The sequence below is a fragment of the Muntiacus reevesi genome, chromosome 5 (assembly GCF_963930625.1).
Source record: "Muntiacus reevesi chromosome 5, mMunRee1.1, whole genome shotgun sequence".
Taxonomy (NCBI): Eukaryota; Metazoa; Chordata; class Mammalia; order Artiodactyla; family Cervidae; genus Muntiacus; species Muntiacus reevesi.
Window position 1 is genome coordinate 106,559,489 of NC_089253.1, and position 26,386 is coordinate 106,585,874.

Sequence of the window (26,386 nt, forward strand, 5' to 3'; positions counted from 1 at the left end):
TTTTGAAAACCATTCCTAAGTTCTTCAAGCATTTTTAATTACAAGATGACACAGGTGGCGCTAGTGGTAAAGAACCTGCCGGCCAATGCAGGAGACATAGACATGCAGCTTCATTCCCTGGGTTGAGAAAATCCCCTGGAGGAGGGCCTGGCAACCCACTCCAGTATTCTTTCCTGGAGAATCACATGGACAGAGGAACTGGTGGGCTACAGTCCGGGGGCCCGCAGAGTCTCAGACAGGACTGAAGCAAATTAGCAGCAGAAATACATGTATTAATGTATTGAATCTCCTGTCTTCTTTTTCAATACATCCCCCCAAATCTGTTTTAAAATCTGTATCCATTTCTATATAGTTAACTGTCCTTATAACTGTTTTAAAGCACTTAATATATGTATTAATATTACCACTATATGAACTTTATTAATACTACTTGTATAAAGTTTTATATCCTTTAATCTATTATATCCTTTATTATATCCTTGAATCTATTATCTTTTCATCTATTACAGTACTTTTACTGTTACATATTAATAGAGTAATATAATAGGTACCTTATAAAGCACTAGTTAAAACAAGTAAAAACCATTTATTAACCAAGTATCAATACTCCTCAGCATTTTGTCAGAAAAGAGTTATCCCACAAATTTTCCAAATATACTATCTAACTCAGGCTGACAAGGGAGAACATGCTTTTAATTTTCCCTAAGATAAAAGATTCTTTAAAAAGTAGCATCTCTCATGTTACTATTCCTTCAGTTTCTTTGGCTATATTGTATATAATTTAAAAAAAGAACAGAAAACTAAAGGAGAGCTTTTATCAAGCAAAAACCTAGGTGATTCTAAAGCATGTAATTACTCGTGTCTGTGGCCAAATTTATGGACTATTAGTGAAAACATAGGACATTGTTAAGATTTCATTAAAATGAAATATGTGCCCAGTTTGGACAATGACTTGCTCAAAAACATTCTAAAGTGATTTTAAATACTTGAAAGAGTAAACACCTTTGTGGCTCAGCTGGTAAAAAATCTGTCCGCAATGCAGGAATGCAATGCAGGAAACCTGGGTTCGATCCCTGGGTTGGGAAGATTCCCCCTTTGGCTGGGAGAATTCCACGGACTGTACACCATGGGGTCCCAAAGAGTCGGACATGACTGAGCGACTTACTTTCACTTCACTTTAAAATTTTCAGGCCCATTCACTGTAACTGCTATCCAAATTGCAATTTTTAAAAATCTATTCACTAAAATCAATTATAGAAAATCGTCCGAGGAGGGTTGTGTGTATGTGAAGGCAAGATTAACCGTTTTTTCAATAACATTCCCTCAGTGTGTCTAAGTTTAGATATTTGCAGATTTTCGACATCTCCACATACGGTACACAGAAGTGAAACAAATGGCTTTGCCATGCTTTCTTATTCAGTAACTAAGCGCAGAAAAACCCTGAATCAAATGCAGTGTATCAAGTCATGCTCAGAAGCAAAGCGAAAATAATGGATCACAACTGAAAATTACAGTGCTGTCTTTAATTAAAGTATTTGTTCATTTCTTACTGTCCGTAACACAGCACTAACAATGTCTCTGAGCAGCTGGAGTAGAGCCTGTATAGGAAATCAGGAGTAATACTGTTTGCTGCGTACGTTGTGTAAATGGAAATCCACCCAAGTAAGCCTGTAGATCCTATTTCGTACACTCAACAAGTGACTTAAAACCTAAAACTGGTAAACTGTCTTCCCAAAGAACTTGAAACTAAAATTTTCTCCAGGGAAAGATGACACGTGCGAATATGTCTTTCTTCTTAGCCCTGCAAAGGGACACTGGAAAGGTACGGCGAAGGCAGGAGTCGATTAAAAACGCTGCGGGGAAACTGCGCAACAGCCTGGGGCTGAGGACCGAAACTTCTCCACCCGCGTTTCACTCCGCCTCTCCCAGCGACTCGGTGCTGGGGGCCCTACCGGGCGCCTCTTGCGAGCAGGCAACAGTTGCCAGGAGCAGCTGGACTGAGGACCGGCAATTTGCCCAGCCACTTGTCCCTTCTCCGTCTTCCCTCCCTCCCTCCCTGAAGGCCGAGGACTGCGACGCCTCCTCGCTCTTCTCCTCCTCTTTGGTGCCTTCGGCCAGGAGGCGGGAGTGACCCGCGGCAGCTGACCCAGCACAGGCACTGCCTCTCCCACAGCCCTCGGAACACACCATGGGCCCAGAGGCGGGTTTGCAGCACAGCAGCGACGACGCAGGCGGCAGCCCCGGCGACGCTCAACTGCCTCCCTGACCACCGACACCACCGCCCTACACCCCGAAAAAAGATCGCCATCAACGGCAGGAGACTTTTAAGGGCACCGCAAAACACCTTCGCGATCGACTCAAGCTACGTCAACAACTATGGCAGGCGAGGGGCGGCGGGCGGAGCCGGAGAGGGAAGGATGGGCGCTGTACGTCACGCCCAGGGCTCCGCTACGGGAGGGAAGGCCCCGGCTCGCCCCTCAAAATGGCGGCAGCAGTGACGTGCGTGCGTACGGAACTCCTACGCCGTCGCGCCACGGCCGGCGGGAAGTGAGGTTCTCAGAAGAGCCGCCCGAAGTGTACGGCGACTTCGAGCCCCGGGCGGCCAAAGAAAAGGCCCGGGTGGGAAGACAGATTCCGCTAGAAGGGTTCCGGCCCGATTCGGCGAAAGAGGAAGTGAGAGAAAGCGCCTATTACCTTCGGTCTCGGCAGCGAAGGCAGCCCCGACTCCACGAAGCCGAGGAGATGCAGACGCGGAGAGCTACTCGCCTCCAGCAGCAGTCGCACTCACCGCCGCCTCCGATACGACCGTCTCCGGTTACCACCAGAAGAGGATTACGGGACTCCCATTCATCCGAAGGTGAGACAGTCGGAAGTAACAGTGTCAACCGCGAGTCAGGGAGGGAGTGCCGTGGGCGGGTATGCGCGAAGGGTGTGCGCGCCCTGGGCGGGCGTGTGCCTGCCTTGAGCTCATCCCCTCTGAGCTTTTCCAGGATGGACGTGAACCCCCAACCCCGGGCCGCCCCGTCGGCTGGCGGGAAAGTGGCAGGGCGGGGGCGCTGGAAGGAAAGGCGGTCGTGCCTAGTGACCGGAGCAGAGCCGAGGAGCCGCGTGCTTCCCTGGGCATCAATTTAGAGGTGTCAGGATTGCCCGTTTTCTGCAGGCCTGCACTTCGGGGCGGCCAGCTAGGCAGCAGGCAGGACACTGAATCCCTCCGAGTTCAGTTTCACATCGGTTTCATATCGGTTCTCTCTACCCTGCGGATGTTTCTGCCAAAGCCACTTCCATTTCTTCCTTTTAACTCAGACCAGAAGTACCTCAGTGAGAATTTTGGTCCTCTAACCTTCCAGTCTTTCCCCGTCACTATCCAGGAGGGGAGAAAGGAAGGGGAATTTCGTGAGTGGCTGTTTTGAGGAGTAGCGTAGTTGATGAATGGATTTGAGATCCCACCCACATGAAATGGGGTCAAGGCAGTCATCCTGAACGTGAAGCTTCCCAGTGTGTGATAAACTTGAACTGATCGCTCTTTCTCTAGTGTGGTGGTCTCTGCCAGAAATTCGCATGTTGGGGACCTTAAGTGTAACCTCAGTAGTTAAGTAGTAGCGTGACAAAGCAAGATTTTCATTAGTTTTCATCTAAATGGACCAGAGGATTACTGACAAAGTGTGTAGTTTTAGGAAAGTCACAGACGAATCAACTGCGGTAATGCATCCTCTCCTACACTGCCCCTTCTCCCCCATCTAATACTGAGTCCCAGATGCAGTTTCATGCTGGCTCCAGGTAGGGCACCTATGAGGTAAAACCAAGGTGTTTGAATCATAATGGGATTACATAGTTGGTGATAGACCATTGGTGGATATGAAGAAGAGGAGATGGATTTTCAGTTTAGAGCTGAGTAATACACTGCACATTACCTGCTGTGCTGACACAGTAGAAGTGTTGATGATTTTGGAAATTATGTTAAAGATATGTGAGTTACTATTGGGAGTAGCAATTCAAGACTGTTTAACCCTATACATGTTTTATCTCTCTTTTAAGACTATAAACTTCTGAAGACAAAAGATACTACATATATATTTGAGGGACCATGTTATACTTCAATGTTTATGTTCTTTCTGTATGTTCAGTAGCTAGAAGAATGCTTTGGAAGGCAAAGGAAATATGCTAAGTTGTGTTGACTCTCCCACACAGGCCGATGCAGTTGTATAAGCTAGTTGTTTTTTTAATTTTAAACACACAAAGGGTTTACTTCTATTTTTAGTGAATCTATGAGAATCTACACATTTTTCATTCTTACTCTTTAGCCCATCTTTCAAATTTTCTAGAGTAATATTTCTGTGTTTTTGTTGTAAAGCATCATTGGTGAGTAGTTTATTTTTATGTTGTCCTGAAGAGTAGTTCTCACTAGTTCAATTCCCAAGTTTTGGTAAACCCAATTTTGTGTTGTTTAGTGTCCCCTAAGTCATGTCTGACTCTTTGCCACCCTATGGACTGTAACCCACTAGGCTCTTGTGTCCATGGGATCTCCCAGTCAAGAATACTGGAATGGGTTGCTATTTCCTTCTCTAGGGGATCCTCCCTACCCAGGGGTCAAACCCGAGTCTCCTGCATTGGCAGGCAGATTCTTTACCACTGAGCCACCAGGGAACCCCTTAATTACACATCTCTGAAGGGATTGAAACTGAGTGGGCCCCTGTGAGCCTCCCAGGCCTTTCTGCCCCCCATTGTTTGGAGGCAGTACACCAGCCATTATGACCTTCTCTGAGTTCCAAAGGGCAGGTTCCAACTGTTGCTAATCAAGGGAAGAACAACCAAGAAGTCACCTGATGCAAGATTAAAAGGCCCAGATTAATCATCAGGATTAGGAGACTGACTACCTGAGATAAGAGGAAGGGAGTGCATACCTTGCTCACACCCTTATCTTGTCAGACACCCTACCTTTGACCCACTTTTAAAACACTCATCAAGAAGTACAGAACAGACTTTTGAACTCTGTGGGAGAAGAGGAGGGTGGGATGTTTCAAAAGAACAGCATGTATATTATCTGTGGTGAAACAGACCACCAGCCCAGGTGGGAGGCATGAGTCAAGTGCTCGGGCCTGTTGGGCTGGGACGATCCAGAGAAATCGGGTGGAGAGGGAGGTGGGATGGGAGACCGGGATGGGGAATTCGTGTAACTCTATGGCTGATTCACATCAATGTATGACAAAACCCACTGAAAAATAAAAAAAATTAAAAAATAAAACACTCATCAAGTCCTTTGGGGATGGGATACATAGTTTTTCAAGGCAGAAGCCTGATGAGCAGTAAAGCTATCCTTCTCTGCTTCGCTCACAACTCTGTCTCTGGGACTTGATTTGGCATCCATGCACTGAGAGACCGAGTCTTCATAACAATGAATTACTTGCATTTCTGTTTATATATTGCTGTTAATATACATAATCCCTACTCACTTTGCATATTCTGAATTTTACAATTGTTATGTCTGTTCTTTAGAGGATGAACCACCTTCACAGACTGTTTTAAGCCAAACGGTCACAAAGAAAGCTTTCAGGAGAACACAAGAGACTCCAGGTAAGAAGTTGAGGTTCTCAACTCCAGGTTGAGTTCGTTTTTTTCCCTAACCTGTCAGCTTTTTTAATGTATAGATTATAGCCTATAATTATTGGGTTATTGGATTATTGGGCAGATCAGGGGTCCCAAATCATACCTCATTCAAAGTTTCAGTGAATCTTATTTTTAGGTTGTTAAATTGAATTAAACAATAGTAGCATGTGTCAAGAAAAGACAGGGCACATACTTGAATACCTTCTAAGTACCATATACTTGGTATATGTTAATTCATTCACATAACTATGAAGGATAGATGTACCTACTTTTTTGGTGAGGAAACTGGAGCTCAGAGTAGCTGGCTCTTCTCTTAAGATTACTTGCTATGTAACTGAGCCAAATTCAGACCTAGGCTTGTCTTCTCCAAAGCCCCTTCACTCCAAAGCCCCAAGTACCTCACTGTCACTCTCCCATGGAATAATTAGCTGCTCAGTGAAACTTGTTAAGTGTTGAATGAATAAATGTGTCATGTAAAATGGATTAAATGGTCTGCATAGTAAAATCATGACACAATATAATCAATCTCAATTTGATACTATATTTTATTAAATCTAAGATCTCATCAGTTGTAAGATACATCCTCTTGGGTTTCCCTGATAGCTCAGTTGGTAGAGAATCTGCCTGCAATGCAGGAGACCCCGGTTTGATTCCTGGATTGGGAAGATCTGCTGGGAGAAGGGATAGGCTACCCACTCCAGTATTCTTGGGCTTCCCTGTGGCTCAGCTGGTAAAGAATCTGGCTATAATGCAGGAGACCTGGGTTCTAAGCCTGGTTTGTGTAGGTCCCCTGGAGAGAAGGGAAAGGCTACCCACTCCAGTATTCTGGCCTAGAGAATTCCATGGACTGTATAGTCCATTGGGTCCCAAAGAGTCCAACACAACTGAGCGACTTTCAGTTTCACCTAGGAGGAAGAGATGCTGCCAGTTAATGGTAATGTACCTTAGATTGTATAATACATCCCAATTTTAGAGATGTTAAAGTGTAGAAGTATTTGCATCTTAATATCAAGTGGCATTAGGCTACATTTGGTAGTGGCCATTTTAAAACCTATTTTGAAAAGCAAGGGAAAGGATTAAGTTCAGTTATTAATGCATAGTATCCTTTGATTTTTAGTTCTGTTTATTCTCAGTTTATTTTTCTTGAAATTAGGAAATCCACAGTAATAATGACTGTAGCTATTGAAACTGATCATCTGTGGCTTTTGTTTTAACCCAAATCCTGACTGACTTCCATACCCATTGCTTCTAATAAGATTATGCTTTGTAGTTTAAACTATTCTGTTTAGAATAAATAAATATCTGCTTGAAGATAAATTCCAAATAACACACCCTTTATGCTTAATTCCTTGAACAGCCTATGTTCCTGGAATGTACCTTAGAAACTGTTTTAGAAAAGTGCTTCGAGTGATAGGCTCTATAATCACATTTTTCAGGCCATTTGGGAAAACTGTATTCTTGAAATTTTATTTACAGTAGATTCAATTACATGATATTTATGCCTAGAAAAACAAGTCTCTCATTTTTAAAATCTACAGCAAAAATAAATAAAATCTACAATAAATGTATAAAATTTATGGAGTTAAGTAAATTGATGTAATGAAGACTGTTGAGCACCAGCCTATAGACCATACAGACCACTATAAAACTATTACACAATAGAATGTCTTGTACATCTTTTGGAGTTCACATTAAGCTTGTATTTTAGGACTGCTACTGAGGTACATGGCTGCATAATGTTGTGCAAAGAGCACTGGACCTTAGTCATATTAACTGCTGCTACTGCTGCTGCTAAGTCGCTTCAGTCGTGTCCAACTCTGTGCGACCCCATAGACGGCAGCCCACCAGGCTCCCCTGTCCCTGGGATTCTCCAGGCAGGGACACTGAGCCATGTTAAACCTCAGGCCTTTATCTGTATGACTTAACCTGGCCTAACTCAAAAGCTCACTGCAAAAGTGAAATAGTACTTGCAAAATCACTTAGTATATAGTAAAACATATGGATATAAGGTGGGGTTTTTTTTCCTCACAGCACTTTGCAGGCAGTGTGAAGTTCATAAAATTTTGCTTAAGCATTTCTTTTTCTGACAAACCTCATGCTATGGTTGATAATGGAAAGGACAAAACATTTCCCAATGTAGACGGTAGATTGATGGAAGTCATGCACAGATTACCTGGACTATCTTGTGCTGCAGTATAACTAGACATAAAGATCTGTGCATTTTGGGGAGATGTGAGATACTCTGGGTTCTTTTACTATTAAAAGTGCTTTAAAAAAAAAAAAAGTGCTTTTAAAAATCATACTACAAAAAAAAATCATACTATATCTAGGACTTGTCCTGCTTCTCTGTCATTCCTCTTAAAAAAGGAGAACGTTTAGGAAAGTCATTAAATGAATGCTTGTAGAGTCTGTCTTTACAAGCTTTGTAAAGTACTGAGTATTCATTGGAAGGACTGATGCTGAAGCTGAAACTCCAGTACTCTGGCTTCCTGATGTGAAGAACTGACTCATTGGAAAAGACCCTGATACTGGGAAAGATTGAAGGCAGGAGGAGAATGGGATGACAGAGGATGGGATGGTTGGATGGCATCACCGACTTCGTTGGCATGAGTTTGAGCAAGCTCCGGGAGTTAGTGATGGATAGGGAAGCCTGGTGTGCTGCAGTCCACAGGGTCATAAAGAGTCTGACACAACTGAGCAACTGAACTGAACTGAAAGTCTGTCGAGCAGAGGAATTACTTAAACAGGAGTCAGTTTGATGGAATACTACTTTAAGTGCAAGTTTAAGATAGGCCCTTCCTTGTTTGAGGGAATGTTAATTGGTACAACCACTATGGAAAACACTAGGAGGTTCCTTAAAACTAAAAATAGAATTGCCATATAATCCTGCAATCCCACTCCTGGGCATATATCAGGAGAAGACTCTTTAATTCAGAAATATACATGCACCCACAGGTTCTTAGCAGCGCTATTTACAATAGCCAAGACATGGAAGCCACCTAAATGTCCATCAACAGATGACTGGAATAAAGAAGTAGAAGTGGTATGTGTGTGTGTATATATGTATACACACGTGCAAAATGGGACAATACTCAGTCATAAAAATGAATGAAATACTGCCATTTGCAGCAACATAGAAGGACCTAGAGGTTATCATATTAAAGTGAAGTAAGTCAGAAAGAGAAAGACAGATGTATAGTATCACTTGTATGTAGAATCTAAAATATGATACAAACAAACTTATGAAATGGCAACAGATTCACAGATTTATAGTTACCACAGGGGCAAGAGGGTAGAGGAGGAATAAGTTAGGAGTTTGGGATTAGCAGATATAAACTACTATATATAAAATAGATAACCAAAATCCTACCGTATAACGCAGGAAACTATATTCAGTATCCTATAATAAACCGTTATGAAAAAGAATATGTATATGTGTGTGTATATGTATATATAGAACTGAACCACTTTGCTATACACCAGAAACTATTAATAATACAACATTGTAAATCAGCTGTACTTCAGTTAAAACAAATATTTAGGCTCTTCCTCCTTCTTGTAGAATCACAGACTTTCAGTTCAACTTTGGTGTTCAAAATCGTGCTATAATTGTATATAGGACCACTAGTGTGGTCTGACAAAACTTTATCCAAAAATGTCCTTGAAAATGATGACCTATACCAAGGGACTTCCCTGGTGACTCAGCTGGTTATGAATCCACCTGCACTGTGGGAGACATGGGTTCAATCCCTGAGTTGGGAAGAACCCCTGGAGAAGGGAACAGCTACCCACTCCAGTATTCTGGCCTGGAGAATTCCATGGACTACAGTCCATGGGGTAGCAAAGACACAACTGATCGACTTTCTCACACACACACACGCACATACCCACCCACCCACCAAGGGACCATCTAAAACAGCCTAGTAAAGACAACCACATCATTTGTCGTCCTGTTTTGGAAGTCATGAAAATGTTGATTGTATTAGTCTAGAGTAGCTTATTGTTTGAAGTTTCAGAATTGCATTATTTTCAAAGTAAATAGGTAGCAATTAGGTTGTTCGGTCAGTTCTGTTCATATATACCTATGTAACTTCTTCTATGGCCAGATTCATTCCATTCATGAAACTAATTTCATAACCTAAAAATATAGTAGGAAAATTTTAGTAACTTTTCCTAACGTTAAATATTTTTAGTAGTTATGGTTTCTAGTTAAATAATTATTGTTAAATATTTTTAATGCCTTCTGGTTTAACATGAGGGCTTCCCTGGTGACTCAGGAGTAAAGAATCTGCCTGCCAATGCAAGAGACACAGGTTCGATCCCTGGATCAGGAATATCCCTTAGAGAAGGATATCCCTTGGATAAGGAAATGGCTACCCACTCCAGTATTCCTGCCTGGGAAATCCCATGACCACAGGAGCCTAGTGCGCTCCAGTCCTGGGGTTGCAGAAGAGTCAGACATGACCGAGTAACTACACAACATTTTGTCATGAACATTTGATTCTCTGACTGCTGTAATGACAGCATTCATTCATTCTCCAGATGTTTATTGAGCACCTACTTTATATTAGTGCTGTTGCTAGATGCTGGGGGTGCAATGGTGAGCAAGAGCGGCAAACAAGGGAAGGAGATTGCTACTAAAGAAGAATCCTTGTTATTTTATTCCGTAATACCTCTCTTTGCTACTCTCTCTCCTTCAACCCCTCTTACATAGGGCTATGTATTTGGTAGAGCATACAAGAAAAGCTTAAATGAAAAGATGGGGTCTGAAATAGTAATTGATATCTATAGATTAAAGTTGAGTTTTAGGTTTTAACTCAACCTGGAAAGGATGGGAATATAGAGGAAAAAAAGAGGAAAGTCATTGTAATAATAAGAGTATTGGACATATGTGAGATTTCTTTTTAAAGCTATTTATGTAAGTTCTAAATTTGTGTTATGTAGAATGCTAACTGATACATTGCATAGAATCTTAGAGCTGGAAGATTTAGGACAGTCATGTACTCAGAGTTTCTATCAGTGTAGGTGTCCCTCTGTTAACATCCATCCATGCACTGTTGATCATCTGCAGTGATGTGGAAATCACTCCCTCACCATCAGTTCTGTTTTGGAGACAACACTAATAATTTGGTTGCTTTTGTTTTTACCGTTGAACTAAAAGCTACTTTGCTGTAAATTTCCCTTGATCTTGATTCTGCCTTTCGAGCTACATAAAATCAATTATTTCTCTACCTTTTAAGATGTACAAAAACATGCTTGATAAGTATTTTTATAACAAATAAATGGATATCCCTTCAGGATTTCTCTTCTTGATATCGTGAAGAGGAAATGGGGTTAAGTCAGTTTTGTGAGAACAAACATAGGCAGCCAGTATAATGGAGAAGGGGTCAGTGATAGCTGGTTCCGAGTATGGTTTTTTCACTTCTCACGAAGAGCCAAACATACTACCTTTTTTATAGATACAAATGAAGCTAAGTGTAATATAATCCAAATTTAAATATAGGTTGGGTTTTATATTATGTTGTGCAAGGCTTTTTGAGGACATACACTTGGATTTCTAGGCTAACATTAACTTATTATTTAATGGTATTGGCTTCCTCATTAACCCTGTGTCATTGAACTATAGACAGTCTGAAACAAATTGTTGCTAACATTAACATCTTTTTTTAAATCAGGGTTTGTATTTGCTGAAACACACAAGGTTAAATAATTGGAGGGAGTGTATTAACTCTTAGGAAGTTAACCCTCAAATCAAAGTTTGACATAAATAACCCACAGTGAGGGTATGCCACAATGGAATAGATAATTGAGTTGGTGCTATGGTACAGATTTTGGTTCTTAATTGAGAAATTTAGAAGTTTTATTTGATACTCCTTTCTTTTTATACAAGTATGGTCTGGTGAGAAAAACTGCCAAATTTTACATCAAGCCCATATATTTTTTATGGCAGCAAACCTTTCTCTAGTTCACTATTGTATTCCCATACTTAGCATAATGGAGAGCTCAGAAAAAAAACTTTGCTGACTAAATAGGTGATTGTATAATAAATCTAATATGTTAGACACTTTATATATGTATTTTATTGTTTTGTCTTTCCATGTTAGTGATGAGTGAAGATCCTGTAATGAGTCTGTGTAGACCCCCTCTAAGAAGCTCAAGATTTGGTAAGAGATTGTTTTGTCTGTTGGTTCAGCTTGCTCGTATTTTTAAATAGAGTACTTACATGTATTTATATGGTTTGAAATTCAAAATTTCTGTAAATATACGATGGAAAGTCTCCCAGCTCCCTTCGTTTGTTTGTCCACCCAGCTTCCTTAAGCAACCGGTGTTGTCAGTATCTTAGATATTCTTCCAGAGATATTTTATGGAGATATAAGGGAATTCATGTATAAATCATCGTTTCCTCTCTTTTTTAACCCACATTTTAGCCCAATAATTACTCTTTTCTGTACCTTCTTACTCTTTATTTTTACTTAAAATAGATTGAGACATCCTTCCACATAAGTGTATAAAATAATTTCTTCATTCTTTTTTAGAGGCTATGTCCTTGTATGTTGCTATGATTCTTTTTGTTAGCAAAATGGTTTTAAATTAATGTCAGGGACTTTTTATTCTTCCCAGTATAATGCTAATAAAAAATTGAAGACTGAGGCTTTGTGGCTCAGGACTATAAATTTTTCCTGCCTTAACTGCATTTCTTCCCTTGTGGCTCAGCTGGTAAAGAATTTGCCTTCTACGCAGGAGACCTGGGTTTGATCCCTGGGATGTAAAGATCCCCTGGAGAAGGGAAAGGCTACCCACTCCAGTATCTTGCCGGGAGAATTCCATGGACTATATAGTCATGGGGTCACAAAGAGTCGGAAATAACTAAACAACTTTCACTTTAAGAGCTTAGAAGAGTATTGCCCTTAAATTGATTTCATGACTATGAAAGAAAACTAGGAATGGTATTCCAAGAGATCTACTTCATTTTTAGAGTTTCTCAGCCCTTAAGGGCGCTCTATTGTGGGAACTAAAAAGGAAACATTTACCTTCACACGAAGTTTCTACTCCCCAATTATTCTCTTTTAAAAGAGTTAGGTTGAATTCTTTTTTTGTTTTTTTGTCTTGATAGATGACTGTCCTTTTAAGTGATAAAAATCTGTTAAGGTTTTGATGATGAACCTGTGGTAAAGAACCATATGATGCATTTCCTTTTAAGCACTAATCATTTTGTTGCTATCTCTCTTTCAGATTCGGCACACAAAACAAATGGAAATACTAAAATGAGTGAATTAGGTTTGTTTATCTCTAATTCTTATAGGTTCTCTTTGAGGCTTCTAATCAGTAGAATACAGGAGTACTTTTATTTGGTCACTGGCTTGAAAATATTACTTTGTTCATTATATCAGCTTGAGGGACAGTGTCTTTATGACCAATAGTCTTGCTTTTTTCTCTGAAATTATGTCCTTTCTTATATTATTGTTTAAGTTCACATAAGAAAATGTCATAACCTATATTTTAGTTTTTATTAGCAGTTGTTAAGTTCACACTATCGCAGGAAAAGAGATAGCAACTTACCTATTAAGTTTTTTCTTGATTTAGAAAGTGAATTGGAAATTTTTCTGTAGTAAGTTGTGTCCTTTGCCATGTTTATTGAAGTGGTTTATATTCTTTTCCGGATTTGCCTTGATATAGGACTTGAGCTAGCAAGATCTGTGGCTTTAAGTGAACTTACATTGATTATGGTTGGACTTAGTCTTAAGTTACAAATTTTCTAAATTTGGAGATGAGTCAAAGGAGAGAAGCTTCATTTTTCTTTATAAATAGTTGCAGCTTAGTTTAAATTTGTCTTCCACCAAAGCTCAATTTTTTTTTAGAGACTTCAGAATTTATAGTGTCTGGGTACTGAAAATGATCCTTGTAGTATACGACTTATCATGTGTACTTGTACCTACCAGTTTCTCAAATGCTCTATGTAAAAACTTAAAAAAGAATTTTTTTTAAGTCATAGAGTCTTAAATAGAAGCAAACTTGGAGCTGAAATAATCTAGCACTTTTATGTTCTTTCTATGCTAGATTTAGAAATTATTTCTGTAAGTACTTTATAATAAAAGCTAACTTTAAAAAAAGTACTTTCCAACTTAAAGGAAATTTCTGTGAGATCAATAAAGAATGACACCCTTTTTTTTCCCCCAATGTAATTTATTAGTAATTACTAGTAATGCTAGTAAATCTTGAAATGTATAAAATGGCTGTTCATGGAGCTTGAACATTTGTGATATTTCCAGACTATTCTTTATTCTCTTCTTGCTGCCTCACTCTCTTGTTCTCCAAAGCATGATTGACATTGAATAGTCTTAAAAGGTACCTTTCTTAAAGGTATCTATAGTGGGGATCCCCAGAGTACAGCCTCTGAGTAAAATCTGACCTGTGGTCTTGTTTTTATACAGCCTGTAAGCTAACAAAAATTTTTACATTTTGTGGAATAAATATATATATGTATATAAATAAATATAAATATGCATATGACAGAGACCTTATGTAGCTAGTGAAGCCTAAAATATTTACTATTTGGCTCTTGACGGAGAAAGTTTACTCACCTCTAATTACATTAATGGCAGACCTAAAGACAGCAAATCACCTAAATTATCCGTTGTTCTAAGAATAAATTCAGAGAGTTAAATAACTGCCTGGACATAGATTTATGTCTACACACAGATTGAACATTCCTCACTAGGTTTTACTGGCAACACAAAAAGAAGATACAGTGACTCCTATCTTTTCTTTGAAAAAACATGATCGTCTCACTTTTGAATCTTCATGCCTTTGTCCCCAGACACAACACAATTACGAAGTTTGTATTTCCTTGAATACCCTTCATGCCTCACACCAGCACATTCCGTAAATCTCTTGGAATAAGAAAGGCTATAGTAGAAATATACTGGGACTTTGTATTTTTCTTAAAAACTGTGACCAGACAAAAGAAAGTGAACCGAAAGTGATACAGATAATGGATGATGTCCACCAGAGGAGGTGGTTTTAAGTGATCTGTTTTTTATAACAAACAGAAAAACCTTAGATTTCTGAAAGTACCTTTTCCTAATTGGTTGAAATTGTTAGAAAAGTGACACCTCCTTAATAGCACATTTAATTATTGCCGTTTGTCTAAAAGCCACAGCCTTTGTAGTTTTTTTAAAATAACCTTTTTTTGGTTAGGGTATTATTGCTCCAAATAGAATTTTAATGTCTTGAAAGTTTTCGCATGTGTGTAGGAAAGAGTGATACTTTAAATAAAAAAAAAATTTTTTTTTTAATGCTTTAACTTCCCCTATGTAGCAGCCAAGAAGTTTAGAATAAAGGAAGCTAAATGACAAAAGAGGGAAATGAAATTAAAAGCTATGTAGTCATAGATACTGCTGATTCATCATCAGATTGTATTTGGATATTTATCTATACATTCTTTGCAGCTTGGGTAAAAAAATCGTTGTAAGTATTAAAATAGTGGTATATGTATGTGGTAGAGAAGAGCCCTACTCTGTGGAAGAGATCAGGAAGGTTTAATGGCAATGACATTAGAATTTTGAAGGATGCAGAACAGGCAAAATGAGTTATAAATACTACAGTTTGTCTTATAATAAAATGTCACTCTTTTACATTTAGAATTCAGGCAATATGAGAAACTCCTTTACGTTAGAAACAACACTCATATTAACTGTGGCTCCTTGAACTATCTTATGGTAAATGATTTTCAGAATGACATTTTCAGTTGGTTTCTAGAGTGAGAACTATGTTTTAAAATGTGTATACAACCAGGACAAAAGCCTACTACAGTGAAGAGTACTTGTCAGCTATATAAAATGTATTATTATTTAAGTTGTCTTAATTCATAAAATACTGCTGGATTATAAGGCACAAAATAATACTGTTTTTTGTTCTCAGTGATGTTACTATGATAGCCTTGCTTGACAAATTATTATTTATGTTTTATATAGTGCTGATAAATATTTACTGTTAGGAACATGGAATTCTAAAGAAAGGATTTTTAGACCCTATATTAAAAGTCTTAAAAGTGTTCAAAAATAGATTAAATCCATGATTTATTTAATACTTCATATTAAAAATTAAAAGTAAGTGCAGAACTCCCTTATAGAAGCTGATTTAAAAGTACTTCTAAATCCTCCCTCGTGCTAATTAAAACTAATTGACATAACTAATGTAAACAGAAAAAAGGGAGATTGAATTGTAGGCAGCCTGGTATAGGAAGGATTGATTATTAGGTAATTTGCTCTAGACAGTTGACATAGATTTGCAGAAGTATTGTGCAAATACATTATATCAGGATGAAAAAAGAGGGATTACTGTACTATTTGTTTTTTCTGATAGTTTGGTGAATGAATGTAAATTTTCAACATACTTTTCCTTCCATACATACAGATTCAAAAATCAGTTCAGCCTTAAATTTTGCTACAACAAAAATTTTCTGAACTATATAAAACATAATGCCCTAATATAAATGTGATTTTAGCAAAGCTACTGTGTTATATTTAGGTATTATTGGAACCTCTCATTTTAGAAAGAATTCACTTTTCAGCTTTCCCCCCATTCATTCATTTCCTCAAAAAATTATTGAGGGAGGCTTTTTTAAAAGGTTCCACGTGTAAGGAACTTGGAAGTCACCACTTTAGCCTAATAACAAGTCAAAAACTGACAACTGAAAAATCAACAACTCTTCTTAGATCCGTAAGAGAGGAAATGACACAGGTCAAATCACCCTCCCCACAGTTGGAGAAATGGGCAAATATAGGAAGTCATAACTTGCTGGAGCCAAGACTCACAAGTAGAAGCCTCTGTGGGAGGTAGTGCTGGATAGGAATACCTGAACTGCAGTTAATGAATTGTTGGATGTTCTGTGTGGACAAGTCTGAAGAGTTTAAAAATTTCAAGAGGACCCAATCTAAGGTGGGCCCCTACTGTGTTGTGATATTTTCCTCCAGAGGCTCAGCCAGGCTCACATTAAAAAAAAAAAAAAAAAAATCCCTTCATACTTCTGCAAGGTAGAGGGAGAAAGGCAGCATTTTGAAACATGCCAGGGTATTCTGTTCTTCTTAACAAGACAAGCCCTCAAGGAAATCTAGTTAACTGGAGCCTATCCATCTAGTCAAGGCTATGGTTTTTCAGTGGTCAGGTATGGATGTGAGAGTTGGACTCTGAAGAAAGCTGAGCACGGAAGAATCGATGCTTTTGAACTGTAGTGTTGGAGAAGACTCTTGAGAATCCCTTGAACTGCAAGGAGATCCAACCAGTCCATCCTAAAGGAGATCAGTCCTGGGTGTTCATTGGAAGGACTGATATTGAAGCTGAAACCCTAATACTTTGGCCACCTGATGTGAAGAGCTGACTCATTGGCAAAGACCCTGATGCTGGGAAAGATTGAGGGCAGGTGGAGAAGGGGATGACAGAGGATGAGATGGTTGGATGGCATCACCGACTCAATGGACATGGGTTTGGGTGGACTCCAGGAGTTGGTGATGGACAGAGAGGCCTGGTGTGCTGTGGTTCACGGGGTCGCAAAGAGTCGGATACAACTGAGCTACTGAACTGAACTGAACCTACTGTATCAAAGCCCAGCTGACTTGAGAGATGGGAAATACCCAACTCCAGGCCATTTTGAGCATTCTATTCCACATAAACAGGAAGGGGGAAATTTCAAACTGTTGTGAAGTTCATGGTCTTGAGGCATAAGCTTACTAAAAAATGGACACCTAGGGCTGTAAGACACTTCAGTTCTCCCAGGATACTGCCCCTCCCCCAACACCTTACCACCACTTTACTAAAGACCAATTTACAGCAGTATTCTTTTTATGATTTTCAGAATGACATTTTCAGTTGGTTTCTAGAGTGAGAACTATGTTTTAAAATGTGTATATATCAAGAAAAAAATTATAAAACATGACAAAGTGCAAAAAAGCAGTTTGAAAAGATAGAGCAATATCAACCAGATATGGCATGGATGTTAGAATTATCAGATCAGGAATTTAAAACAACTATGATTTAATTTATGATTAGACTTAAACTTAATCAAATGATTTAAATTTAAAATCAAATGATTTTAAATCAAATTTTAAATGATTTAAAATCAACTATGATTTGATTTAAAACAAATATGCTACAGACTCTAATGGATAAAGTAGACTGCATGCAAGAACAGATGAACAATGTCAGCAGTGAAGTAGAAATCCTAAGAAAGAATCAAAAAGAAATGCTGCAGATAAAAAAACATTGTAACAGAAATGAAGAATTTTGATGGGGTTGTTGAACTGGATATGGTTTAGACTCTCTAGCAATAGAATATCAATAGAATTCTCAAATAAAATATGACATGATTTATTAGCTAGTGTTATGATGATAATCATACAAGAATATATAAATGTATCAAATCAACACATTATATACCTTACACATAACACAATGTTAAATATCAGTTATATCTCAATTTAAAAAACTAAATCCTTGAAAACCAAAAAACAAAGAGAACAATTACTAAATAATACAGAATATCCTAGACTGCAACAGCTACAAAAGATATAATGTATGTATACTGTGAATAACAGAAAGAGAAGAAAGGAACAGAGGAAATGTTTGAAATATAAATGACTGTGTGCATGTGTGCTCAGTTGCATCTGACTCTTTGCTACCCCATGAACTATAGCCTGCCAGGCTTCTCTGTCCTTGGGATTTTGGCAAGAATACTCAAGTGGGTTGCCATTTCTTCCTCCAGGGTATCTTCCTGATCCATGGGATTGAGCCTGCATCTCCTGCATTGGCAGGTGGATTCTTTACCACTTGAGCCACCTGGGAAGCCCAGTAATGATTAAGAATTTCCCAAATAAATGTCAAACACTGAACTCAGAACCAGTAATCTCACAAACACCGAGAAAGATATAAATGCCAAAAAATAAAAATACACGTAGGTATATCTTTGTTAAGCCACAGAAAGTCAAAATTTTAAAAAAAGAAACCTAAACAAAGCCTGAGGAAGACAACACATGACCTGTAAAGGAATAAAGGTCAGAATTGCATCTCACATCTCAGAAAACATGCAAGCAAGAAGAGATTGGAGTAAAAGATTTAAAGTGTTCAAAGGAAAAAACCCACCAACCTGGAATATTGTACCATGCAAACCTGTCCTTCAAAGGTGAAGCCTCTGCCCAGGTTAACTAAGAAAAAAAGAAAAGGAAAGAAGGAAAGAAAATGGAGGGGGATAAAAGGTAGGATGCAAGTTACTAATGTCAAGAATTAAAGAGAGGACACTGTATATCCTATGGAAATTAAAAGGATAACCTGGGAATATGAACAACTTTATGCCCACCAATTTGATAACCTAGATGAGATGTAACTGATTCCTTGGAAGATATAATCTGCCAAAACTCACTCGAAATGAAGTAGGTGATCCGAATAACTATATCTCTTAAATAAATTGAATCAACAATTAATAACCTTCCAAAATGCATGAGGCCCAAGTGAGTTTCTTAGTGAATTCTTTCAAACATTTAAGGAAGAAATTAGCCAATTCTTTACAATCTCTTGGAGGATGGAAGCAGAGGAAATACTTTCTAATTCATTCTGTGAGGCCAGCATTATGTTGATACCAAAAGCAGACAAAAACATTAGAAAAAACTATAGGCCACCAGTGTCAGAAACATACCAGTGTGAAACATCTAGCTTTGTCTCTCCCCTTCACTGTATAACCAGTGAAAAAATCACAGCTTAACAAAGATGTCTCTGCTCAAAGCAACAGGATGCTGGAGAATTCAGCATTAACACTTAATGGAAGAGGAACTGTGGTAATAGTGGAAACGGGGCTGCATTTGGGGTCCTTTGATGGAAACAGCAGAGCCCAGAGACAGAACCCAGAAACAGCAAGAAAGGCTATACACATGATTTGAACGAACTGACCAGACCAACACCCAAGGCCACAAGTAACTGGTCGATGGCAGCAGTGGGGCCTGGGACTGCAAATCAACAGCCACTGAGGTGCCCCCATCCACATCACCCCCCATTCACAGTGGCAGAGCCTGCGAACCTTATAACAGACAAGGTAGAGTTGCCTGTGTGACTCCAGTCCCTCTGCCCCCTCCATCGTCTTCCCCCATGGTGGAGCTTGTGTCTCAGGGGATCCCAGATGCAGGGAAAGGAAAGAGCCCACCATCCTGATGATGACAAAGGCCGTAGCACAAGCAAGGACCTGTGACCCTGGTGGCACAAAAAACTACAGCAAAGGCACAGTCACACCTCTTACAGAGAAGGTAGAGTCTATGAAATGCCATTCAGACGGATGTAACCAATGGCAGCTTAGGTAAGAAAAACAAAACGCATGTGATAGTGCCACCCGCTGGAAAACAAAGGAGTCTAACTTCTAACCTGTCATTTAATAGCAAATGCGCTGACAGAGGAACAAGTTCATCATCAAGCAACAGGAAGAACCACAGTGACAGTATACCACAGAAAGAAAGTGGCAGTTCTCCAGGAACAAAAAGTTGTGAAATATTGTAATCTGACTGTTAGAGAATTAAAAAGTTATCATGAAGATACTCAAAGACATAGTAAAGATATAATACTCAAAGATATTCAAAGATATAATAAAACTCAGTTTAATGAGCTCAGCGATAAAACTAATGGGCAGAAAGAATACCTTACCAAGATACTAAAATTCTAAAATTCTGGAGCTGAAGAACACAATAAATAAGATGAAGAATTCATTAGAATGAGAGCAGACCACATGAAGAGAGTTCAGTCCAGTCGCTCAGTCGTGTCCAACTCTTTGCAGCCCCATGAACTGCAGCATGCCAGGCCTCCCTGTCCGTCACCAACTCCAAGAACTTGCTCAGACTCATGTCCATCACATTGATGATGCCATCCAACCGTCTCATCCTCTGCCGTCCCCTTCTCCTCCTGCCTGCAATCTTCCCCAGCATCAGGGGTTTTTCCAAATGAATCAGTTCTTCGCATCAGGTGGCCAAAGGATTGGAGTTTCAGCTTCAGCATCAGTCCTTCCAATGAGTATTCAGGACTGATTTCCTTTAGGATTAACTGCTTTGATTGCCTTGCAGTCCATGGGACTCTCAAGAGTCTTCCCCAACACCACCGTTCCAAAGCATCAATTCTTTGGTGCTCAGCTTTCTTTATAATCTGGTTCTCACATCCATACATGACAACTGGAAAAACCACAGCTTTGACTAGACAGACCTTTGTCGGCAAAGTAATGTCAAAGTAATGAAGAGAGAGGTAGTGACTTCTAGATAGAGATCTAAAAATAATACAAGTAGATGAGAAAAGAGAAATAAGATGTTTTAAAAATGAAGGAGCCCTAAATACTCAAAATTCAATGACAGTATTTTAAAGGCAGTCAGGGAAAAAATGGTGACCTACAAAGGAACCTGCATCAGGCTATTGGTGAATTTCTCAGCAGAAACCCTACAGGCCAGGAAGGAATAGAATGACATTTTCAAAATACTGAAAAATAGAAACTGTCACGCAAGAATACTCTATCCACCAAAGTTACCATTCAGATATGAAGGAGAAAAAGACTCTCCCAGACAAAAACTGAAGGAGTTCATCAACACTAAATGTGCTTTGCAAAATATATTGAAAGGGGCTCTTCAACCAGAAACAAAGTGGCCAAAATGTGCAAAACTTTGAACAAGGTGATAAGTAGAGCCAGAAAATTAAAACTGTCTATCAAAAAAGGTTTTTAAACCATCTATTATCCCATAAAGATTAAAGGGAGAAAAAAGAATAATAAATAGAGCTATCTCACTTTGATGATAAACTCACAACTTAAAAAGGGATAACTTAAGACAACAAAAACATAGAAGACGAAAAGGACAGAACTTGTATAGGTGAATGAAGATAAGATGCTATCAGTAGAAAATGGACTATTTTAACTGAGATATTTCATAGAAAACTTAGGATAAACATTAAGCAGAGACACAAAACATGAGAGGAACCTGTGGAAAATATCTTAGAAAATCACCAAACCAAAATGGCAACAGAAATGCAAGGAGAAACAATGAAGACATAGATCAACCAGAAAAAAAAAAAAAAAAATAGATTTAATAGTAGTACTGTCCTTATCTATCAGTAATCACCATAAATATAAATGGATTGTACTCACCAGTCAAAAGACACAGAATGGCTGGATGGGTTGAAAAACAAGTACATGTTGCCTCTAGACCTCAGCTCTAGAGACAAACATAGGCTGGAAGTAAAGGCATGGAAGATAATACATGAAGCAAATAGCAGCCAAAAGAAAGCTGGTATCTCCATACTCATATCTGGAAAAATAGACTTCAAGCCAAAAAAGGTAGCAGGATGTAAAAATGAGCAGTATATAGTAAAGAGACAACCCATCAAGAAAACACCACAATGATTATCATATTTGCATCTAACATAGGCACACCAAAGTATATTAGCAATTGTTAGCAGACCTAATGGGAGAAAGCGACAGCAACATAATAGGGCATTTTAACACCTCACTTTCATCAGTGAGTAGATCTTTCAGATGAAAGTCAGCCAGGAAACACTGACCTTAAGCATTAGACCAGATTGCTTTGATAGATTTTTAAAGAACATTCCATCCAAATGCAGCAGAATATGCTTTCTTCTTAAGTGGACACAGATTTCTCAAGGATAGACAATATGTTGCGGCATAAAACAAGTCTCAGTAAGTTTAAGAAGATTGAAATCATATGCATCCTCTCTGATCACAGTGTGGAATGAAACTGGAAATCAACTACAAGAAGAAAACTGGATAAGTCACAATATGGAAACTGAACAACTATTGGGTAAATGATGAAACAAATGCAAAATTTAACAAGTGAGATTACATCAAACTAAAAAGTCTCTGCACAGCAAACGAAACCATCAAGAGAATGAAAGAATAACTTACTGAATCGGAGAAAGTATTTGCAAAGTGTATATCAAATATGGGGTTAATATCCAAAATATATGAAGATCTCATACAATTCAAAAATTAAAAAACCCTGAACAACACACACACACACACATATATACAGTGGAATATTACTCAATAATAAAAATATGGCATTTTGCCATTTACACACATTTGATGATGTGTATGGATCTTGAGGGCGTGATGCTAAGGAAGATAAGTCAGAGAAAGACATACATATGATTTCATTCATATGTAGAATATAAAAAGCTAATATTTAAATGAACAAACAAAAGTAAGCATGTATATATAGAGAACAAAGTATTGATTATCAAAAGGGAAAGAACAGTAGGGAAGGGGAAGTAGGTAAAGGGAGATCAAATATTTGATTGTGAGCACATTGTAGGGTATATAGATGTAGATGTGTGATGCTGTATACATGAAACTTATAGATCAGTGTTACTTAAATATTTGAAAATGTTTTACAAGCTACAGACTAATATTTCTCATGAACACAGACACTAAAAGCACAATAAGAATACACTACAACCAAATAGGATTTATCCCAGGTGTTCAAAGCCTGATTTAACATTTGAAAATCAACTCTTCTAATCCATCACATTAACAGAGTAAAGAAAAATCATACAATACTATCAATAGATGCAGAAAAAAGCATTTGATAGAGTCCAACACCCACTCATGATAAAAAAATTCTCAATTAGGAATAGAGGTAAACTGTCTCAACTTGATAGAGAGTATCTGCAGAAACTACAGCTAACATCGTGTATAATGGGAAGGAATTGGAACCTTCTGTACTAACCTCAGGTACAAGGCGAAGATGACCTTGCTCACTACTTTTAAACATCAGGCTGGAAGTTCTAGCTAATGCAGTAAGAGTAAAGGAAATCAAAGGTACAGAGATTGAGAAGAAAGAACTAAAACTGTCTTTATTCACAGATGATATGACTGTCTATGTAGAAAATCCAAAAGAATGGACCAAAAACCTCCTGGCACTTACAAGCAGTTATGCAAGCTTGTAGGATACAAGGTTAATACACAAAAATCAAGCAATTTCTTACATACCAGCAATGAACAAGATATTTTAAAATAAAAACAATATAATTACCATTAGCATATCATACAATGTAATACTTAGATATAAATCTAACAAAATAAATGCAAGAATTATATTTTAAAATTCTACAAAACTTGATGAGTAAAATAAAAGAATTACTAAGTAAATGGGGAGATATTCCATATTTATGGATAGGAGGGCCCAATATTGTCAAGATGTCATTTCTTCCCAACTTAATCAGTAAATTCAATGCAACACTGAACAAAATCCCAGCAAGTTAACTCATGGATATCAGCAACTTGATCCTAAAGTTTATGTGGAGAAACAAAAGACCCTGAGTAACTAACAGAATATTGGAAGAATAAAGTAGGACAGAACTTCAGGCTAAACTAAACCTAAAGCTACATAACTGAGACAATGTGGTATTGTCAAAAGAATAAACAAATATATCACTGGAGTAGAGGACAGAGCCCATAGGTAGAGGCATATATAGTCAACTGATCTTTGACAAAGGAGTGAAGGCAATATAATGGAACAGAGAGTCTTCTCAACAGATGATACTGAATCAACTGGACATCTACATGAACAAAAAGAATCTGCACATAGACCTTAACACCTGTCACAAAAATTAACTCAAAATGGATCACAGACCCACATGTAAGCACAAAGCTGTAAAACTTGTAGATTACATAGAAGAAAACCTAGATGATCTTGGGTTTGGTGATGCCTTCTTAGGTATAAACCAAAAGTGGAATCCATGAGAGAAATAATTGATAGGCCAAATTTTGTTAGAATTAAAAACTTCTGCTCAGCAAAAGACAGTCTCAAGGAAATGAGAAGGTAAGCCATAGATTGGAAGCAAAAATTTGCAAATGACATATTTGAGAAAATACTGTTATCCAAAATATACAAATAACTCTCAAAACTCAGCAATAAGAAAACAATTTAAAAATGGGTCAAAGACCATAACAGATACCTCACCAAAGAAGTTAGATGGCAAATAAACATATGTAAAGATTCTCTCCATTGTATGTCATCAGGGAAATGCAGTTGAAAACAATGAGATATCACTACATACACTAACAACATCAAAAACTGATATGAATGTGTAGCAACAGGAACTCCTATTTGTTGCTGGTGGGAATGCAGGGTGGTCCACTTTGAGGTTAGTTTTATAGTTTCTTAACAAACTAAACATACTCTTAGTATGCAACCCAGCAATCACACTCCTGGATATTTACCAAAGGAGTTGAAAGCTTAGATCCACACACAAACCTGTACACATGTGTGTGGCACCTTTTTATTCATAACTGCCAAAACTTAGAAGCAACCAAGATATATTTCCATAGGTGAATGGCTAAATAAACATCCAGACAATGGGATAATATTGTGTTAAGAACTATCAAGTCATGAAGAGACACGGAAGAACCTTAAATGCATCTTACTAAGTGAAAGAAACTAATCTGAAAAGGCTGCATACTGTATATGGCATTCTGGAAAATGCAAAACTCTTGAGACAGTAAAAAGATCAGTGATTGCCAAGGGTTGAGGGTAGGAGATGGGGGAGCAGTGAATAAGTCTGGCACAGAAGTTTTCTAGGACAGTGAAAATACTCTGTATAATACCATAATGGTATTATACATGTCATTGTACATTTTTCTAAATCCATAGAAGGTGTGCATCAAGATAGAACTGAAAAAAAAAATGAGCTGTAATTAAATTATGGTCTTTGGGTGGTTATGCTGTATCTGCATAGGTTTATCAGTTGTAATAAATGTACCACTGTGATAGGAAAGTTGGTAATGGGGAAGACTATGCATGTGTAGAGGCAGGGAGCATATTGGGAAATCTCTCTCCCTCCCCTTCATGAATCTTAAACTACTTTAAAAAATTAATTTAAAAATAAAAAATTTTAAATTACTGAGTGCTTACTATGTGCTATTATTATGAACAAAGCTGATGTAGTGGTAGAATAGTAGACTCAAAATGAGAAGAGTCTATTCAAGTCCTTTTTTGTCACTTGTTAGTCTTGACACCCTTAGACAAGGCACTTGATGTCTTTGAGCCTTACCTGTGATAGTGTTCTCTTATGATGTTATGGGAATCAGATTAACACATGAAGTTTTTTGAAAACTAGCAACATGAAGATATTAGGGACTTACTATTATTAAAATAACTAAGACATGACCATTGGCTCTTAAAATTTTTTTGTTTGCATGCTTTGTAAATAGTTGCATAAATAAATAAAGCAAAACTGCTGTATAAAAAAGAAGTACTGTTAATGCTTATGAATTTAGAAAATAAAATTTCAAAAAGAGGGCAATACCTTTTAATGTGAGTGGAAATATTAACATTTTAATAGAATAGCGGTAAGACAAATTTGACCTTCCAGGTTTCTGCTTGGGAAAGAGAAGGTAAAATGAAAAGATAGTCTTTCTAAAGAAAGAATCCTGCACTGTGCTATGCTGAGTCATGTCCTACTCTTTGCAACCCCATGGACTGGAGCCCACCAGGCTCCTCTGTCCATGATTCTCAGGCAAGAGTACTGGAATGGGTTGCCATGCCCTCCTTGAGGGGGTCTTCCTGACGCAGGGATTGAACTCAAGTCTCCCATACTGCAGGTGGATTCTTCACCTCTGAGCCACCAGGAAAGCCCAAGAATACTGGAGTGGATAGCCTAACAGTTCTCCAGGAGACCTTCTTGACCCAGGAGTCAAATCTGAGTCTGCTGCATTGCAGACAGATTCTTTACCAGCTGAGCAACCAGGGAAACC

The 26,386-nt window shown here is 38.3% G+C and overlaps 2 protein-coding genes across 8 annotated transcripts in view; one reads left to right on the plus strand and one right to left on the minus strand.

Moving 5' to 3' along the window:
• LOC136168538 (torsin-1A-interacting protein 2-like) overlaps window positions 1–2,826 on the minus strand; it is a 48,974-nt gene extending 46,148 nt beyond the window's left edge. Inside the window, exon 1 of the mRNA XM_065936148.1 lies at window positions 2,695–2,826. The gene's annotated coding sequence lies outside the window, so the exon portion shown is untranslated. The remainder of the gene's footprint in view (window positions 1–2,694) is intronic.
• TOR1AIP1 (torsin 1A interacting protein 1) overlaps window positions 2,131–26,386 on the plus strand; it is a 42,353-nt gene continuing 18,097 nt past the window's right edge. Inside the window, exons 1-4 of one of the 7 annotated variants that reach the window (XM_065936141.1) lie at window positions 2,131–2,857; window positions 5,494–5,571; window positions 11,709–11,768; window positions 12,838–12,882. In XM_065936141.1, coding sequence (XP_065792213.1) covers window positions 2,377–2,857; window positions 5,494–5,571; window positions 11,709–11,768; window positions 12,838–12,882 — 664 coding nt within the window. In that variant the 5' untranslated portion in view covers window positions 2,131–2,376. The remainder of the gene's footprint in view (window positions 2,858–5,493; window positions 5,572–11,708; window positions 11,769–12,837; window positions 12,883–26,386) is intronic. The other 6 variants (XM_065936139.1, XM_065936143.1, XM_065936142.1 and 3 more) reach the window with 6 other exon arrangements.